Below are 20,488 nucleotides of genomic sequence, written 5' to 3' on the forward strand. Positions count from 1 at the left end.
TCAAAGCCACCACAGAGGACCAATGGAAACTAAGAGATGCTTGGCTACACCTTGAAAGTAGTGGTGTCCTGCCTTCTCAGCTTTGTCACTTCGAGCCGCTTCCTACAACCAAGAGTAATTGTTGGAAAACCCTGCGTTTGCATGTTGACTGTATCAGAAGCAGGTATTGAAAGGACTTGTGACTACTTCTGGAACACATCGTTGGCCTTGAATCATCGTAAACCTTGCCCATGTCCCCGTCCATACACCCCTCAACCCATTAAAGTAAGTGAACCCTTGAGGGTGGACTTATAAACCTTCATTTAGATGCAGGGCTCAGGGCATTCCTTAGTCCTGTTCTTCCTTGGGGAGGCATCTCACTACCGTGGCCAACCCATACCCAACTACATCTGTTGCATTGTTTGAATGGTTGCATATAGACGCATATGTCGTCTCAAAGCTGGTAAGTCGCAGCACTGTGGGTAAGTGTGCCAACAGATGAGAAACCAAACATCCCCCATCCAAGCCCTACCAAGCAGTTCAGATTCATCAGTTTCCTAAATTGCATGTTTTTCATCTCCTATAAATTCATGCTCGGAGCTGCCATGCATCCCCCCAGAAGATCTCTGTACCTTTTGGTTACAAGGATCTTCATGTAGCCGGTGGTGAGTAGCGCGTGGCAATGTGTGTACCTTTACAGCAGCCATGAAGGCAGTGCCCGCCACCCTCTCAACAACAGGAGAACCCCAGAGTGGAGGGAGGAACCTAACACTAGTCAGGTTCTCCATTCTTGTGCTTCTACTGTCCTTTCCTTATGCTCCCAAAAGGGCCCTTGACCGGCTCTTTATTACTCCTTGATCAGGGAACCGTCCCTCGATGTGGGGATAGTGAAGGGCAGGGACCATGGTCTCTGGGGCTCCTAGGTCTGGCTGCAACCTGGGTGACAGGAACCTGCTTAACTCATATGTAGTATGTGGAGTTCACAGCTTGCGACCAAAGAGAGGAGTGCTTCGGGGGATATACCCACCTGTAGGCATATGCCACCTATTCCACAGCGGCTTTACAGCTAGTGATCACCCTAGACAAGAAGGTATCACGCAAGGCATTTGTTGACCTAAGCAGGCATTCTCCATGGCCAGACCAGCTAACCCCTTTATACCAGGCTGTCTTTAAAGGTTACTACCAGGGCCGGACTGGCTGTAGCAGGCACTGGGTGTTTTCCCGGTCGTCCGTGAGGGTGGGGGGCGGTTTTGGACCGGTGGGGGCCAGTTTTCAAACTGGGGTCGGTTCTGCAACAGTGCTGCAATATCGGCCCCTGTAGCAAATGCGCAGCAGCAGTGTTTCCCACCAGCACAACCCCCGCATTGCCGGTCCAACGTAATTGTCAGGGCTGGTTTGCCTGGTTACTACCTCCATATGTAGCGTCAGATTTCTTCAGTCTGTCTCGGTATCTGCCCTGCGCACTCAGACTGTGCCACCAGCCACCCACCGCTCCCACCGCCGCACAAGAGCGCTGCTTCCACAGCTTATAATTTTGTAGTGGTCCAACCTCATAATCATTGGAAACAGTAATTTGGAAATTCCTGACCTCCTTTTTGATTAGTCCAACTCATCGTCCACAATGAACAAAGGCCCCTGAGCGAGGACCGGTTTCCTACAGGAAGCCGAAGGGGCTGCTCAAGCCAAAGGGACGGCTGCAGGTCCAAGGAGCAGAGAAAGGCCAAATGAACACCAAAAGACCATGGCACCATGACAAGCAGAGGGGCAACTGCTGGTCAAACAGGCACTTGCGGGTCGAAGGGAAGCAGAAGGCTCAAGGAAATGCGCTCCCTGCTTGGTTATGGGATCTGTGTGGGCCCAGTGGTAAGACAGAGGACACAGGATTTGTTGAGGTTACAGGGACTGCTGAAGGAAAAAGGGATGGTGTACTGGAGTATCATTGTCAGAATATCATCTTACAAATATAGTTTACAAGAATGTCACCCTGTTGGCAGTGACATGATGCTAAATCATGCCACCCAGAGTGTGATGGAGCCCCCGAGTCTCCCATATCTCACAGATAATGATTGGCATTGGGCTGAAGGGGGGGGGGGGGGGGGGTTGAAGGGTTGGAGGCTGATGAAGAGTTACAAAGCACCCAGTGGCGGGCGGTGGCCCTCAACATTGGAGGGGCTGAGAGACCAACCTGATGGGGTCCAAAAAGATAATTAAAGAAAAATGCACTTTTACCCGTGTCTCGCTCTCCTCCGTGTCTTCTTTCTTCTGGCATCAGCATGACAGCACCTCATGGAGCCTCAGGCCGCCCCCTTCTGCAGATCCTGAAGCTGCTCGCACGCTGCAGATGAGCAGCATGAGAGCAGCACCAGGATTGGCTGGGAAGGGCTCCCTCGATGTTCCAGCGCTCTTCATGCAGCTTTCTAAGACGGCTAGGCGGAGAGGTTTACACTGCGCATGTCAGACTGGCTGTCGCAAGACAGCCGGCCAAAGTGGCCTACACAGTTTAAACCGGTGGAGTGACCACCACTCTCCTGCTGCCAGTCAGCAGCAATGCCCCGCCCCCAAACACTGCTCGGGCTGGGAGCAGTGAAAAAGAAAACGGTAATTCATTTTATTACCGTTTTCTTTTTCAGTTTTGCTGCACTGGCAGCAGGGGGCGATGCACCTCCACCCTAATGGAGGGGCTGCCGCTGCAAGCACCCCCTCATCCAGTGCTACAGAGCCCAGTGTTACACCCCTGCCTATTGGGGTTAATGATAGAAAATCTACACCCCCTGGGACGATATTCTTGCAAAACTATATTTAGTATACATTATGTATGTCAGACAATATTTCTGTGTACTACATTCTGACATAATACCAGGCATTAAAAGCTAAGTTGTTGCTATATGCATGAAAACAGAACAACATGCTATGGTATACATATGTATATGGTGTGCATTATGCTATTGGTATGGCCTCCAAGCCCCCTGTCCACTTTGAAACCTTCTTGCCCTTGTTTTGTGCTAATAAAAGTCTGTAATAACTGTATAAAACCTATCTCTAATTCCCATCTATTTGTACCACCATTACTCATTTGTAAATATTACAGTGAGATCTCTCCTCTTCTGTGATAGATTATTGCAGGTGAGTGTGAAGTTACAATACCTACAGCCAGACCCAGAGTGATAGGCAGGTCACTGAGCAGGGTTACAACTGCTGCTCGCACAATGAATGGGGTAACTTATGTTTCAGCTCTTTCTTTTTGCCTAAACATTCACAGTCTTAGCTGAATTGGAAATATTCATTGGAGAGCATTTATTGCACTGCAAGAACTGATTGCAACAAAGGAGAAATCCAAAACACAGCCATATTTGAAATTGACATATTAAAATGTGCCATATACGATACGAGATGTGAAACCTCCACTGTGTGTTATAAGGATAGTTCCAAATCACCTTAGAGTTCTGAGACCTAAAAAAGAAACTCGGCCTCAGCCTGGTTCTCCATTTGAACCCCAAACTCCTTTGTAACTTGCAATGTCCTTGTAATGTACCGCAGGGGATAGTTCAGCCGATATTTTAAGAGATAGCCATTAACAAAAAAAAAAATAATACAAAATCACCTAGAAAGCTTCATGCTAAACAATTTCATATTGTATTTTCTAACAGGGAATACTTGTCGCATTTATTTCACTAAAATGGAAAGCGCCGTCATACTTGGTTTTTCTGTTTTCACCCGGACTTCCTCATTCCTTTGCTTATGTTACATAAAGAAGCATTCAAAATCTGTGCCAGCCAGAAATGAATACCCTTTTTCACAAAGCACTGATTACAGGTCTTGCCAGAGGAGATTCCAACTAATCTTAAAACTCTGAGGGGCCGATTCACAGAACTAATCTGAGACAAAATCCTAAACTTACTACTTATGGTATTCACAGAATGCACTTACGACTGCACTTACGACTACTAACTTGGAATTTCTGCACTCTGATGGAAATTCCGCACCCGGAGCTGAAAATACACCTGGAGACAAAATCCCGCACTTGTGCCGGAATCTCCGCTCGTATGCCGGAATCTCCGCATTCTGGCTGGTCGAGCATTTCCTCAATGCTAATCGCCTGTTCAAGTGCTTACAATCCTCACCATGCATCAGATATAATCAATTACACCAGATTGTGGGTATTCCGGCCTGGCAGCAGAGATTCCGGCCCTAGTGCGGAAATTCCGGCACAATTGTGGGATTTCCACTCTGGGTGTGGAAATTATGGCTTGAGTGCGGACGTAAAGTTAGTAGTCGTAGGTGCATTCTGTGAATACTGTAAGTAGTAAGTTTGGAATTTTGTCTCAGATTAGTTCTGTGAATCGGCCCCTGAGCTTCTAAGAGATCCACAGATGTGAATTCACTTGGAGCTCTAATCTCCATACTGCAGAGGTCTTCAAACAGGGGGGCGGGTCCCCCGGGGGGCCTTAAGTGATCTCGGGGGAGGTGCTCCAGTCTCTGGCCAAGAGAAGCATCATGCTTTGTTTTAAGTGTTAAAAACATTAGCAGCAGTAAACCACTTTGTAATGGGCCATCACTAACAACTTTTGTCATTTAACAGTGTTTAACTGCAATGTTTAAATAGGTTTAAACATATTTAAATACTGCCAATTTAGCAGAATAATTATGAAACAATTGAGGGGGGGCAAAGGATTTTTTTTTTACAGGGTGGGGCACAACATTAAGATGTTTGAAGACCACCTACATACCGGGAGTCCCTCATTTTGACACATCAGAGCTCTGTGAGCTATGGCCTCTTCTCTTTGTGGGACCCTGGTCTTAACACCAGTGCCTAGAAAAGCCCTGAACTGCTCTCTCCTGCTGAGAATGAATAATGCGATAGAATGTTGGTGTGTGGTCTGTAGTTAAAGCGAGTAGACGGGGACAGTTGGAAAAAGAATGGAGCCCCGACATGACCTACCTGCTGTTGCTGTAACCTAAGGGCCTAACATGAATTAGAACATTGAAATGTTGAGCGCTCCATTGAAAACAATTGAGTGCTCCGGGCTGCTAATGGCCAGTAGAAGTCCGGAGCAGCAGTGATAGAGCAGGCTAGCTGAGGTCAAGGGGTGGGACTTGTAGGACATGCTAGGCAGCAGCACGAACTAGCAGGTTAGCTGAGGTCAAGGGGTGGGACTTGTAGGACATGATAGGCAGCAGCACGAACTTGCAGGTTAGCTGAGGTTAAAGGGTGCAACTTCAGAGCCATGATAGCCAGCAGCATGGACTAGCAGGTTAGCTGAGGACAAAGGGTGCGACTTCCGGGCCATGATAGCCAGCAGCATGGACTAGCAGGTTAGCTGAGGTCAAAGGGTGCGACTTCCGGGCCATGATATCCAGCAGCACGGACTGGCAGGTTAGCTGAGGTCAAAGGGTACGACTTCCGGGCCATGATAGCCAGCAGCATGGACCTGCAGGTTAGCTGAGGTCAAGGGGTGGGACTTCCGGGCCAGCAGAGGCAGCATAACTATTCAGGCCACTAAAATGTGCGTGGAAGCTGTCTGGCAACTTTCTGTTTGCTTTCACGTTTCGCTCACTGTTGAGCCCAGGGCCGGCTTTAGGGTGGTGCGACCGGTGCGGCCGCACTGGATGCTGACCTAGGGGAGGGGGGCGTTAACCTCAAGGGGGGCGCTGTCATTACCAATAACTTACAATTTAAAAACACCTGCTGCCGAGTTCTTGTGCTACCTGCTTACAGGCGCCAATAAAAATGTGAAGATAACCTTTGTGATTAACGTTCCTGCTAGAGAGAGAGCTCAGAGTTTTGTTTAGTGGCAGTTTTGACTCACCATAGAGTAGCGCAGAGGGTTAACATGCCTGCTGCAAATAACAGACCTGTATTTTGTGTGGATAGCTGAGTGAATTACTGCTTTTGTAACAGACATTCTTTTGTTACTGCAGTTCATCAGAGACAACCCTAATATCGAACAGGGACTTTTACTGACCTGTCTTCAAAGAACATAATGAAAACTGCATAAAATAGGTTAGGAGGTGAGGTTTTTCTCACCAGTCTTTCATTATCTCTTCCTAATGTTGCTAAAAAGGGTTAGGTTGGATAGATATACATTCTTATCACCGAAGCCAGCCTTTACCAGTGCTTAATTACATTAATTTCCGTTGTCTTAAATCTGAGAGAGGGACTATGGAGAGATGAGGGGAACCTTGCCCCAGTGGTAGTGAGGGAATCTGAGGAGGAGGTCACGGGGCGGGGTGGGGTGGGAGGCAAAAATGATTTCTGCACAGGGCACCAACAGCACTAAACTTGCCCTGGCTGTGCCAACCCTCACTTTTGCTATTTTCCCACCGTTTCTTAATGCAAGTTCATCAAGCTTACATAGTGGTGATTGTGGTTTGCAGGCTAGCAGTTTTGTTTATGGAAAATATTCCTAATCTTGACTTTTTTTTTGCAGCATTATATAGCGCATACACGCCCCGATGCTATTGGAGCGCTTTACGTGGGTACCAATTAAATTGAACAAGTACACATTCATTTTTGGTAGGTACCGGGAGATTAAGTGATTTGCCCTGAATCACAGGCTGTTGAGCTGACGCCTTGACTAGAACCTGTTACCCCAGTTCCAAAGATTGCAGCTCTGGCCACTAGGCCACATCCTCTCTCCCTTTAAAAATAAACGGAACAGTGCATATATAGATAAACATATCTGAACGAGCGTGAGTTTACTAGAACTCGTGCGTCGTCCCACCTCTTGGACTGGACTTGTTTGCTACAGTGCCCAGACCCTTGAATGTCTAAAACAGATTCTTTAGCCAAAGACAGCACAGGGTGAGAGGGGCACACTTGCCCCGGTGGTAAACATGTCATTCAGATACACTGTGACGCCTAAGGAAACGGGCTTCCCGCCATTTTGGTTCTCACAAAGCTATATCTTCTCCTTCTTTCCAGTCCTGCCTGCGGTCCTGTTTCCAAGAGCAGATGTTCACCGAGTGTGGCTGCGCCCACTACATGTACCCCCTGCCGGACGGAGCCCAGTACTGCAGCCATGAGAATAACCCAGAGTGGGGTAAGTGATGGCGCTGAATGACTCCAAGCACGCCATGGCATGCGAGCATGCCTCGCCCTCCATCTCCTGCTCTGTGACTGCGTCAAGCTGCCGAGGCAACGGTACAGGGCCAGGTTCCAATGCATGTGCAAGGGGAGTAGTTGTGTGTCAAAGACTTTTAAAGCACCGGCCCCGAATGGCCCTTTAGAATAAGCATCCCATACCTAGCAGTTCTGCTTCAGGCATCCTTGCGTTGGTCTGTTGAGCGTGCTTCATGTGATCTCTCGTTGGTTCATTGATTTTCTTTGAGGCTGTCCAAAAATTGGCCATGTGACTGCATTTCAGGCTGTCTGATGATCTAATGATCATTTTACAGTCTGTCTCGGGTTGGTCTTGTGACTGTTCTTCATGCTATCCGTGCGTCAACCTATGAACTGCGTTTGATGCTATTTGCTATTGGTCTAGTGAGCGTTCTTCATGCTATCCGTGCGTCAGCCTATGAACTGCGTTTGATGCTATTTGCTATTGGTCTAGTGAGCGTTCTCCATGCTATCTGTACGTTACTCTATGAACTGCGCTTGATGCTATTTGCTGTTGGTCTAGTGAGTGTTCTTCATCCTATCCGTGCGTCAGCCTATGAACTGCGTTTGATGCTATTTGCTATTGGTCTAGTGAGCGTTCTTCATGCTATCTGTACGTTACTCTATGAACTGCGCTTGATGCTATTTGTTGTTGGTCTAGTGAGTGTTCTTCATCCTATCCGTGCGTCAGCCTATGAACTGCGTTTGATGCTATTTGCTATTGGTCTAGTGAGCGTTCTCCATGCTATCCGTGCGTCAGCCTGTGAACTGCGTTTGATGCTATTTGCTATTGATCTAGTGAGCGTTCTTCATGCCATGCGTGCGTCAGCCTATGAACTGCGTTTGATGCTATTTGCTGTTGGTCTAGTGAGTGTTCTTCATGCTATCCGTGCGTCAGCCTGTGAACTGCGTTTGATGCTATTTGCTGTCCGTCTAGTGAGTGTTCTTCATGCCATGCGTGCGTCAGCCTATGAACTGCGTTTGATGCTATTTGCTGTCGGTCTTGTGACTGTTCTTCATGCTATCCGTGCGTCAGCCTATGAACTGCGTTTGATGCTATTTGCTGTTGGTCTAGTGAGTGTTCTTCATGCTATCCGTTCGTCACTCTATGAACTGCGTTTGGTGCTATTTGCTGTTGTTCTAGTGAGCGTTCTTCATGCTATCCGTGCGTCACTCTTTGAACTACGTTTGATTCTATTTTCTCTTGGTCTAGTGAGCGTTCTTCATGCTATCTGTGCCTCAGCCTGTGAACTGCGATTGATGCTATTTGCTGTCCGTCTAGTGAGCGTTCTCCATGCTATTCGTGCGTCATACTATGGACTACGTTTGATGCTATTTTCTGTTGGTCTAATGAGCGTTCTTCATGCTATCCGTGCGTCACTCTATGGACTGAGTTTGATGCTATTTTCTGTTCGTCTAGTGAGCGGTCTTCATGCTATCCGTGCGTCACTCTATAAACTGTGTTTGATGCTATTTGCTGTCCATCTAGTAAGTGTTCTTCGTGCTATCCGTGCGTCAGCCTATGAGCTGCGTTTGATGCTATTTGCTGTCTGTCTAGTGAGCGTTCTTCATGCTATCTATACGTCACTCTATGAACAGCTTTTGATGCTATTTGCTGTGTGTCTAGTGAGTGTTCTTCATGCTATCTGTACATCACTCTATGAACTGCGTTTGATGCTATTTGCTGTTGGTCTAGTCTAGTGAGTAGTGTTCATGCTATCCGTATGTCACTCTATGAACTGCATTTTATGCTATTTGCTGTCGGTCTCGTGAGTGTTCTTCATGCTATCCGTGCATCAGCCTATGAACTGCTCTTTATGCTATTTGCTGTTGGTCTATTGAGTGTTCTTCATGCTATCCATACGTCACTCTATGAACTGCGTTTGATGCTATTTACTGTCGGTCTAGTGAGTGTTCTTCATGCTATCCGTGCATCAGCCTATGAACTGCGTTTGATGTTATTTGCTATTGGTCTAGTGAGCATTCTTCATGCTATCCGTGCCTCAGTCTATGAACTGTGTTTGATGCTATTTGCTATTGGTCTAGTGAGCGTTCTCCATGCTATCCGTGCGTCAGCCTATGAACTGCGTTTGATGCGATTTGCTGTTGGTCTAGTGAGTGTTCTTCATGCTATCCGTGCGGCAGCCTATGAACTGCGTTTGATGCTATTTGCTGTTGGTCTAGTGAGTGTTCTTCATGCTATCCGTGCGGCAGCCTATGAACTGCGTTTGATGCTATTTGCTGTTGGTCTAGTGAGAGTTCTTCATGCTATCCGTGCGTCACTCTATGAACTACGTTTGATCCTATTTTCTATTGGTCTAGTGAGCGTTCTTCATGCTATCTGTGCCTCAGCCTATGAACTGCGTTTGATGCTATTTGCTGTCTGTCTAGTGAGCGTTTTCCATGCTTTTCGTGCGTCATACTATGGACTGCGTTTGATGCTATTTTTCTGTTGGTCTAGTGAGCGTTCTTCATGCTATCCGTGCGTCACTCTATGGACTGCGTTTGATGCTATTTTCTGTTGGTCTAGTAAGTGTTCTTCATGCTTTCCATGCATCAGCCTATGAGCTGCGTTTGATGCTATTTGCTGTCCATCTAGTAAGTGTTCTTCGTGCTATCTGTGCGTCACTCTATGAACTGCGCTTGATTCTATTTGCTGTCGGTCTAGTGATTGTTCTTTATGCTATCCGTGCTTTATTCTATGAACTGCGTCTGATGCTATTTGCTGTCCGTCTAGTGAGTGTCTTTCATGCTATATGTACGTCACTCTATGAACTGCGTTTGATGCTATTTGCTGTCCGTCTAGTGAGCGTTCTCCATGCTATCCTTGCCTCAGCCTATGGACTGCGTTTGATGCTATTTGCTGTGGGTCTAGTGAGTATTCTTCATGCTATCCTTGCGTCACTCCATAAACTGCGTTCGATGGTATTTGCTGTCGGTCTAGTGAGTGTTCTACATGCTATCCGTGCGTCAGCCTATAAACTGCGTTTGATGCTATTTGCTATTGGTCTAGTGAGCGTTCTTCATGCTATCCGTGTGTCAGCCTATGAACTGCGTTTGTTGCTATTTGCTGTTGGTCTAGTGAGTGTTCTTCATGCTATCCGTACGTCACTCTATGAACTGAATTTTATGCTATTTGCTGTTGTTCTAATGAGCGTTCTTTATGCTATCCGTGCCTCAGCCAATGAACTGCATTTGGTGCTGTTTGCTGTTGGTCTAGTGAGTGTTCTTCATGCTATCCGTACGTCTCTCTATGAACTGCGTTTGGTGTTATTTGCTGTCGGTCTAGTGAAAGTTCTTCATGCTATCCGTGTGTCACTCTATGAACTGCGTTTGATGCTATTTGCTTTTGGTCTAGTGAGCGTTCTTTATGCTATCCGTGCGTCACTCTATGAACTACGTTTGATCCCATTTTCTGTCGGTCTAGTGAGCATTCTTCATGCTATCTGTGCCTCAGCCTATGAGCTGCGTTTGATGCTATTTGCTGTCCATCTAGTCAGTGTTCTTCGTGCTATCTGTGCGTCACTCTATGAACTGCGCTTGATGCTATTTGCTGTCCGTCTAGTGAACGTTCTTCATGCTATCCTTGCCTCAGCCTATGGACTGCGTTTGATGCCATTTGCTGTAGGTCTAGTGAGTATTCTTCATGCTATCCTTGCGTCACTCTATAAACTGCGTTTGATGCTATTTGCTGTTGGTATAGTGAGTGTTCTTCATACTTTCCATCCGTCAGCCTATGAGCTGCGTTTGATGCTATTTGCTGTCCATCTAGTAATTGTTTTTCGTGCTATCTGTGCGTCTCTCTATGAACTGCGCTTGATGCTATTTGCTGTCGGTCTAGTGAGTGTTCTTCATGCTATCCTTGCCTCAGCCTATGAACTGCTTTTGATGCCATTTTCTGTCGGTCTAGTGAGCGTTCTTCATGCTATCCGTGCTTTATTCTATGAACTGCGTCTGATGCTATTTGCTGTCCGTCTAGTGAGTGTCTTTCATGCTATATGTACGTCACTCTATGAACTGCGTTTGATGCTATTTGCTGTCCGTCTAGTGAGCGTTCTCCATGCTATCCTTGCCTCAGCCTATGGACTGCGTTTGATGCTATTTGCTGTGGGTCTAGTGAGTATTCTTCATGCTATCCTTGCGTCACTCCATAAACTGCGTTCGATGGTATTTGCTGTCGGTCTAGTGAGTGTTCTCCATGCTATCCGTGCCTCAGTCTATGAACTGTGTTTGATGCTATTTGCTATTGGTCTAGTGAGCATTCTTCATGCTATCCGTGCCTCAGTCTATGAACTGTGTTTGATGCTATTTGCTATTGGTCTAGTGAGCATTCTTCATGCTATCCGTGCGTCAGGCTATGAACTGCGCTTGATGGTATTTGCTGTCAGTCTAGTGAGCATTCTTCATGCTATCAATGCATCAGCCTATTAATTGCATTTGATGCTATTTGCTGTTAGTCTAGTGATTGCATTTTAAACCATCCATAAATTGATCTCTTGATTGTGTTTTAGGCCGTCTGTACAGCTGCCAGGTAAATATATTGTAGCCCATCTCACACTGGTCTAATGATTCATTTTCTGGCTGCCCACACATTGGTTTAATGATTTTATTCTAGACTATCCTTGCCATATTAACGGTGTTTGAGGCTACCTAGTGCATTGGTTTAGTGGTTGCATTTCCTGAAATTATACATTGCCTTAGTCATTAGCTTTAAGTTATTAATGACTAAAGCAATTACTTGTGGTTTAGCCTATCCTCACTGGCCAGTCAACGGGTGTTGAATATGCTACACGTTTCATATACGATTTTAGTCCCTTTATCACATTTGATCTATCATTGTGTAAAAGGCAATGTTTTCAGGTTTCTGGAAATTGAACTCTGAGTAAACTTTCAGCTAATCAAAATGTATTCTTTGTTTGTGTTCTGAGTGGGGGATTGGGTTTAATGTGTCTCACATTGAGCTTGTGTTTCTGTTTTCGTTTATGCAAACATTGACCCGGAGCCTGTGTTTTGGCTGGTGTTCGTGAATTAGGCTGTATTTAGTTTTAGGTCGTTCTTTACCCTGGTCTCGGGCTTGTACTTTCAGCTGTTCTTACATGTGTCTTGTGGCTATGTTTATGTCATCAATTCTTCACTCTGTTTTGTTTAGGTCATCACTAAGCTGGCCTGGTGATTCTGTTGTAAGATACCACTGCATTGGCTCGTTGATGGTATTGTCAGCTGGCGTGTACTGTTCCTGGTACTCAAATTAGATTGTCTCTTGAGTAATTTGGTGATTTTGTTTAGACTTCCAAAATGTCACTCTTTAGATTATATATACTATATTGGTCCATGGGATGACATTTCTCTCACTGTTACTTTGCAGGGTCATTGACCGTGTGGCCCCAGGGGTGGAGGGGTTGCATCTTTTGAGGGTTGTTTTGCAGTATTGATGACTGAAGGATCTCTTTTTTCAATATTACTTTCCCCTGTCAGAGAGATCCAATTCCATCTCATGAAGATTGCTTTACAGTTCCAGTGACTGAGGGTCCCATCTTTTCAGTGTTCCTCTGCAGTGTCAGAGACTGAAGCCTGTCATCTCAGTGAGAAGCTACCTTGCTTTAGCAGAATGGTACCTCTCTCTATCTCTGCATCGTACTCAGAAGTTCTCCATGAGGCAGGGCTAGATTTCTCATTGTCTTAAAAGCTGACCTGCCTCAAAATGGATATGTAGATGTATGTAAATGTATTTGTACTTGTATAGCGCACTTCTACCCAGGGGTCTCGTAGCGCTGTATTCATACCGCTGTGGAACCCTTCCTGGTTTTCCTGTGAGATGTCCACTCCTGGGCACCCCAAGGTGAAGCCAGGCATCCTAGCGCTGTGGGGGCCGTTGTGGAGATTAAGCAAGCTATTGCCCAGAGTTGCACAGTGGGACCCATGATTAGAATAGGCACCGTGGCAAGAATTATCATGTCTGGGGAAATTGAATCCAAGAGCCGCCGAGGCGGGAATTGAACCCTGGTCCCGGGCCAGACCTCTGCATCAGGGTCTGCCGCTCTAACCATTGAGCCACACTTCTCCACAGCAATAGCAATAGCAATAGCAATCATCATTTGTAGTTTCAAAGATCCAAGCCTCACATGTTTGTTTGTATGGTTTCTCGCACACAGTATCGTGTTATTACACCCTGCGGGATTCTGTCGGCGCCCGAGAGAACTGCATTTCCCTCTGCAAACAGTCCTGCAAGTGAGTACTTTTTCGTCTATGTTTTTAGGAAATTGAAGATTTGTACGATTATAACTATTTTTACCGGTTTCTTTCTAAGTGCTGAAAATAATTCGTCTGCAACCCAATTTAATGGCACTCAGTTTATCCCCCTTCGAAGCCTCAGCTGGCTGTGCAAGGATTCAAACTGGTGGTCGAGTGCTTGGCTTACTGAGCCAACATTCTGGCTTAAACTAGAGGCACATGAATTCAAATTCACAGCAGAGCCCTGAGGATGCGAACTGTGTTCTTGGTACAAACTGGATAAGGTGCTCTATTTCCTTCTACTATTCGTTCTCAGCAGGTCTTAATCCAACTGGGTTAGTGCATGTGAAGGAGGACTAAAACTCCCAGAATCCCCCGGGTTTTTAAATGGAAGTCCAGTTCTGATCTGAGGGTTGGACAAAGGGTTATCTGCCCTACAAATTTTCACCTCAGGTAAAGTGGTCCAAGCAGCAAGGATGTATTCTTAAAGTGAAGGCGTAAAGAGGGCGTGCTGCCTGTGCACAAATACACAGAGTGGTACCGTCAAAAGAAATGAAGAAATGCAAGGTCCAACCCAGGTTTGGATAAATGGAGAAGAACAGAGTGGATATTCACAAGAAATAAATGCCGCACTGTGTTGTAGTGTAGTATGCGTCTCATTTCACTTCAGTCTCACAGGCCTCTTGAAGAAGAACTTCAGGAGCCCACCAGTTCTCTCCCCCCCAAATTATAGTATCTGCAGGTCCCTCTCCAACAGCCGAAGATCTATAGTAGCGGAGAGACCCTCTGGACAGATAGGAGGGAGGTGATGTGGCCTAGCAGGTACAGAGGCTGCCTTTGGGCTTGGGGGGGACCCAGGATGAAATCATGGCTTCTGAGCTTGACTCAACATCATGTGATTCTGGGCGAATCACTTTATCTTCCTGTGCTGTAAAATGAATATGTGTGGACCCCACTTGATGTACACAATCTTGTAGACCATCTCTCACCCTTCTCATAATGTACAGTGCTTCATAGCTAGGCTTGCTCTATACAGATGCCAATGCATATAGACCTTGGGTCAGTCCACTCCAAAAACACCACGGACTTCTTACGGTCAGCGCAGCAGCACTGATACCTTTGCAGAGCGCATCCGGTCCAAACTGAAGCCAGCATGGCTGATTTACTGCAACCTGCCACTCGCTCTCTTTGGCCCAGATTTGAAAAAATGCATGAAACGCAGCGCAACAACCAAAAATGTAGCGCTGCGTTGCGGTACATATCTACAGAGATGGCTCTCTCCTCGTTCCCGAGTGCCGGGGCTGATTTCCGCTGCCCTGCGCCAGGCATACACCATAGCGCCACGGCGCTAGGGGGGGCGCCTGAGTCTACCATAGGTTTTGTACTAGAAGGATACCCGTCCTCTACGAAATAGTATACGTAGACACACTTCAAAACTTGTCCTCCTCCTGTATTGTTGCTTGTTTGTTAATAAAAAGATTTTTTTCTAAACAAAACTTGTCCTCCTTTCCATGTGTTCTGCACAGTGCAGCGCGCATGCAAAGTCGGAGAAGCATTAAACAATAACAATAAAAACATTGCTCCTCTTAATGCCTCCTTTTAAATGGCGTTAACTTTTGACGCTAAAGCCTGTTTACTGTTGTTTGTAGATAGGTTGTTGCATCCAAAGTCATGGGTGGTTGCATATGAACGACCATGTACCACCCATGCAACACCCCCTCGGCACTAGCGAGCGCGAAGCAGTGCTTTGTGTTTCTTTGCGTCACTTTCAGGATGTTTTCCAGCGCAAAACAAGTTTTGCACTGGAAAGTAAATTAGTAGAAAAGGTTTTGTGCTGGTTAGCATCACTTCTGGGACGCTAATCTAGCACAAAATGTTGGTAAATCTAACCCTTAGTTGCTTTGCCTGTGTGGAAGCTGGTGCTTGTATGCACTGGAGATTCATGTGATTGGGTGCCAGCTGTGCCTGCACACCTGGATCTCCATCTGAGTACCATAGAATGCCTAAGCATGGATGTGCAAAGGTCATAGCGCATTGGCCTTTCCGGCTATGGTGCGACATGGGTGCATGGGAGTAAACACCAGGTCATAAAGGATCAATAGACATCCAACCACAGCGTGAAGTCAGACATGTTGAAACATGAATATAAGAGAATGACAGAATATAGAGTGCATTATAGTGATTGTGTGAAGGCCTCAAAGCGAGGGCCGAAACGGTTTGTTTTTTTTGCTATCAGCAATGTGGAGATGTTCTCAGAGTTGGGAAATATTCCAAAGTTTAGAGGTCTGAGTGGTGAAGATGCTGCCCCTGGGGATCACCTGCAGTGGGGGTCGCTTGCGACCTGGCACTCTTCTTTGGTTGGTAGATTCAGAGCTTGCGTTGCAAGAAAAGGGGGCCTACATCACGCACTGCCCGAGGGGCTTCGCAGAGTGCCTTAAATGAGCTCTGTCAGGTGCCAGGACATTGTGTGCGAGGCAGGGATGATGCAGTCTGTTGGGTCCTGTGACACAAGTAAACACTGGCAGCCAAGTAGAGTCCATAAGTACCTTTATTCAGTAGCTGGTCCAAATACATCCAGATGGTATACCAGTACATCTGACAGGTAGTCCAGGTAAACAGGTGATGGTGATGTAGGTTAGCCTGTAGTCAACCCTTAGTTCCATGTAACAGCAAACCCCACCAGGAGCAGCCTGCCTGCTGCTCAGCCCATCTCTGTCATTCCTCACTCACACAGACACCCAACATTCCGTGCATCACTGCATTGCCAAAATTGTACAGTAAACATACACACGGGCTGAGCAGCAGGAAGATTCATAAACTACAAGATACAAGTAAACTATGCAGGGCATAGCACAGTCCTTGCACCTGAAATGGATGAGGGGCCTGGCCGCTGGGTTCTGGAGCCACAGGAGCTGATGGAGCTGTCTTAGCATGAGAGGACAAAGGGCGGTGATGGCCTGTACCTGCTGGGAGAGCATCAGAAAGAGGAACACTCCTTTCAGCATCCTTGCAGAGTGCAATGATCGCCTGTACCTGCTGGGGGGTGGGGGGGGGGTGGGGGGGAGGGGCATCAGAAAGAGGAACACTCCTTTCAGCATCCTTGGAGAGTGCAATGATCTCCTGTACCTGCTGGGGGGTGGGGGGGGGGGGGGCATCAGAAAGAGGAACACTCCTTTCAGCATCCTTGGAGAGTGCAATGATCGCCTGTACCTGGTGGGGGGACATCAGAAAGAGGAACACTCCTTTCAGCATCCTTGCAGAGTGCAATGATCGCTTGTACCTGCTGGGGTGTGTGGGGGGGGGGGGGCATCAGAAAGAGGAACACTCCTTTCAGCATCCTTGCAGAGTGCAATGATCGCCTGTACCTGCAGGGGGTGGGGGGGGGGTGGGGGGGGGGGTAGGGGGGGGCATCAGAAAGAGGAACACTCCTTTCAGCATCCTTGGAGAGTGCAATGATCACCTGCACCTGCTAGAGGGGGGGGGCATCAGAAAGAGGAACACTCCTTTCAGCATCCTTGGAGAGTGCAATGATCGCCTGTACCTGCTGGGGGTTGGGGGGGCATCAGAAAGAGGAACACTCCTTTCAGCATCCTTGGAGAGTGCAATGATCACCTGCACCTGCTGGGGGGGGGGGGGCATCAGAAAGAGGAACACTCCTTTCAGCATCCTTGGAGAGTGCAATGATCGCCTGTACCTGCAGGGGGTGGGGGGGGGTGGGGGGGGGTAGGGGGGGGCATCAGAAAGAGGAACACTCCTTTCAGCATCCTTGGAGAGTGCAATGATCACCTGCACCTGCTAGAGGGGGGGGGCATCAGAAAGAGGAACACTCCTTTCAGCATCCTTGGAGAGTGCAATGATCGCCTGTACCTGCTGGGGGTTGGGGGGGCATCAGAAAGAGGAACACTCCTTTCAGCATCCTTGGAGAGTGCAATGATCACCTGCACCTGCTGGGGGGGGGGGGCATCAGAAAGAGGAACACTCCTTTCAGCATCCTTGGAGAGTGCAATGATCGCCTGTACCTGCTGGGGGGGGGGGGGCATCAGAAAGAGGAACACTCCTTTCAGCATCCTTGGAGAGTGCAATGATCTTCTGTACCCGCTTGGGGGGGGGGGGGGCATCAGAAAGAGGAACACTCCTTTCAGCATCGTTGGAGAGTGCAATGATCGCCTGTACCTGCTGGGGGTGGGGGGGGGGGCATCAGAAAGAGGAACACTCCTTTCAGCATCCTTGGAGAGTGCAATGATCACCTGTACCTGCTGGGGGGTGGGGGGGGGGGGGCATCAGAAAGAGGAACACTCCTTTCAGCATCCTTGGAGAGTGCAATGATCGCCTGTACCTGCTGAAGGGGGGGGGGGCATCAGAAGGAGTAACACTCCTTTCAGCATCCTTGGAGAGTGCAATGATCTTCTGTACCCGCTTGGGGGGGGGGGGGCATCAGAAAGAGGAACACTCCTTTCAACATCGTTGGAGAGTGCAATGATCGCCTGTACCTGCTGGGGGTGGGGGGGGGGGCATCAGAAAGAGGAACACTCCTTTCAGCATCCTTGGAGAGTGCAATGATCACCTGTACCTGCTGGGGGGTGGGGTGGGGGTGGGGCATCAGAAAGAGGAACACTCCTTTCAGCATCCTTGCAGAGTGCAATGATCTCCTGTACCTGCTGGGGGTGGGGGGAGGGGCATCAGAAAGAGGAACACTCCTTTCAGCATCCTTGGAGAGTGCAATGGGAATTTGATTTCCTCTCCCTTCAAATAAACGTCCTCTACTTCTTTGCTCCTTTTCTCTCTGCTCATTTGGTTTCTTCCCATGTTCTTTTGTTCAGCTCCTCGTGCTCACATTCTTTCGTCTGTTTTTATTCTGTAACGTTGAAGGAATACTCTCTCTTCTTCTTTTAGTGACACCCAGTATTTAATGACCATCTCCATGGCAGAATGGCCTTCAGAGGGGGCAGAGGTAAGTGAAATGTGTGTCTTGAAACTGGTGCTTTTTTAACTCCCTGTTTACAGGCAATGCTATGGGGCGGGGTGGGGAGGGGACGTGTTCTAATGCAACTTGTCAAAGATCACACTGAATGTCAGTCTGGGACCCTGCCACACACCTCCGGGCCTGCGGCTCAGTGGAGTATACTTTGATAGCATGTGAGAACGGTAAGGCCCTTCGAATCGGTACTTTGGTATTTCCGGGAGGTACACTTTTATAGCCCAACAGTGAAAGTCCCTTCCATGTTGGAGTGCGCCTGGAAGGACCGGAGAACGTCTGCTTGGCACTCTAGAATTTTGTACTGCTGCCTATTGACCCCATCACGTGTGGCTAATTCAGTAGTAAACTGCGCTTTGCATTCTGGGACTTGTGGTAATGTTCTGCATGTGCTAAGTAAAGGGCTTTTGGGTGGCTGCAGGGCGGGGCCTCTTGGGAGCTTCGAAGCTGGATGCCAGCCACGACTGGCAAGCCTTGGGATGCTGAAGGGCGGGCCCTGCCAGGACGGGTACAAGGGAGCAGCCTGATGGGTGGGGTGGCTCCATTCTCAGCGCACAGAGGGAACACGCGGAGTGGGTACAGACAGCCTCAGACCGGTCTCATCCGACACGCGGGAGCCCTGATAACATTCATTGTGCCTCCTTCAGACGTTCAGGGAGCGGTCATGTGAGAGGCGAGTGACGGCAATTACTTCACGGAGGTCCTCAGAACAATCCTCGGTGGTGCAATCCGTGGGGCCACTCCCAGCACTCCGGGACGAGCCGCTCGCCTTCTCCACTCCACTGTTTGCCACCCGGTCTATCCCGGCCCAGGCTGCTGGAAGTTATTGCCGCAGGAGTACTGAGGGTGCCCTCTGCCAGCCTGTAAGAGCTGTGCAGGCAGATGCAAGTTACTTCACAGGTGCAGGGGGATGGCAGGTGCCCTGTCCCGGCCCGTAAGAGCTGTGCAGGCAGCTGCAAGTTACTTCACAGGTGCAGGGGGACGGCATGTGCTCTTTCCCGGCCTATAAGAGCTGTGCAGACAGCTGCAAGTTACTTCACAGGTGCAGGGGTCCTGCGGGTGCCCTGTCCGTAAGAGCTGTGCAGACAGCTGCAAGTTACTTCACAGGTGCAGGGGTCCTGCAGGTGCCCTGTCCGTAAGAGCTGTGCAGGGAGCTGCAAGTTACTTCACAGGTGCAGGGGGATGGCACGTGCCCTGTCCATAAGAGCTGTGCAGGCAGCTGCAAGTTACTTCACAGGTGCAGGGGGACGGCACGTGCCCTGTCCATAAGAGCTGTGCAGGCAGCTGCAAGTTACTTCACAGGTGCATGGGGACGGCACGTGCCCTGTCCATAAGAGCTGTGCAGGCAGCTGCAAGTTACTTCACAGGTGCAGGGGGATGGCAGGTGCCCTGTCCCGGCCCGTAAGAGCTGTGCAGGCAGCTGCAAGTTACTTCTCCGGTGCAGGGGGACGGCACGTGTCCTGTCCGTAAGAGCTGTGCAGACAGCTGCAAGTTACTTCACAGGTGCAGGGGTCCTGCAGGTGCCCTGTCCGTAAGAGCTGTGCAGGCAGCTGCACGTTACTTTACTTCACAAGTGCAGGGGTACTGCGGGTGCCCTGTCCGTAAGAGCTGTGCAGACAGCTGCAAGTTACTTCACAGGTGCAGGGGGGCGGCATGTGCTCTGTCCCGGCCTGTAAGAGCTGTGCAGGCAGCTGCACATTACTTTACTTCACAAGTGCAGGGGTACTGCGGGTGCCCTGTCCGTAAGAGCTGTGCAGACAGCTGCAAGTTACTTCACAGGTGCAGGGGGGCGGCATGTGCTCTGTCCCGGCCTGTAAGAGCTGTGCAGGCAGCTGCAAGTTACTTCACAGGTGCAGGGGGCGGCATGTGCTCTGTCCCGGCCTGTAAGAGCTGTGCAGGCAGCTGCAAGTTACTTCACAGGTGCAGGGGGACAGCACGTGCCCTGTCCGTAAGAGCTGTGCAGGCAGCTGCAAGTTACTTCATAGGTGCAGGGGGGACGGCATGTTCTTTATCCTGGCCTGTAAGACCTGTGCAGACAGCTGCAAGTTACTTCACAGGTGCAGGGGGACGGCATGTGCTCTGTCCCGGCCTATAAGAGCTGTGCAGACAGCTGCAAGTTACTTCACAGGTGCAGGGGGACGGCACGTGCCCTGTCCGTAAGAGTTGTGCAGGCAGCTGCAAGTTACTTCATAGGTGCAGGGGGG

At 48.6% G+C, this 20,488-nt stretch overlaps 1 protein-coding gene across 1 annotated transcript in view; it reads left to right on the forward strand.

Moving 5' to 3' along the window:
* Positions 1-20,488, forward strand: part of SCNN1B (sodium channel epithelial 1 subunit beta) — a 168,851-nt gene that overhangs the window by 136,544 nt on the left and 11,819 nt on the right. Inside the window, exons 8-10 of the mRNA XM_085629497.1 lie at positions 6,902-7,019; positions 13,231-13,306; positions 18,203-18,260. Of these exons, the coding sequence (XP_085485623.1) occupies positions 6,902-7,019; positions 13,231-13,306; positions 18,203-18,260 (252 nt within the window). The remainder of the gene's footprint in view (positions 1-6,901; positions 7,020-13,230; positions 13,307-18,202; positions 18,261-20,488) is intronic.

This window comes from Triturus cristatus, chromosome 10 (genome assembly GCF_964204655.1).
Source record: "Triturus cristatus chromosome 10, aTriCri1.1, whole genome shotgun sequence".
Classification (NCBI taxonomy): domain Eukaryota; kingdom Metazoa; phylum Chordata; class Amphibia; order Caudata; family Salamandridae; genus Triturus; species Triturus cristatus.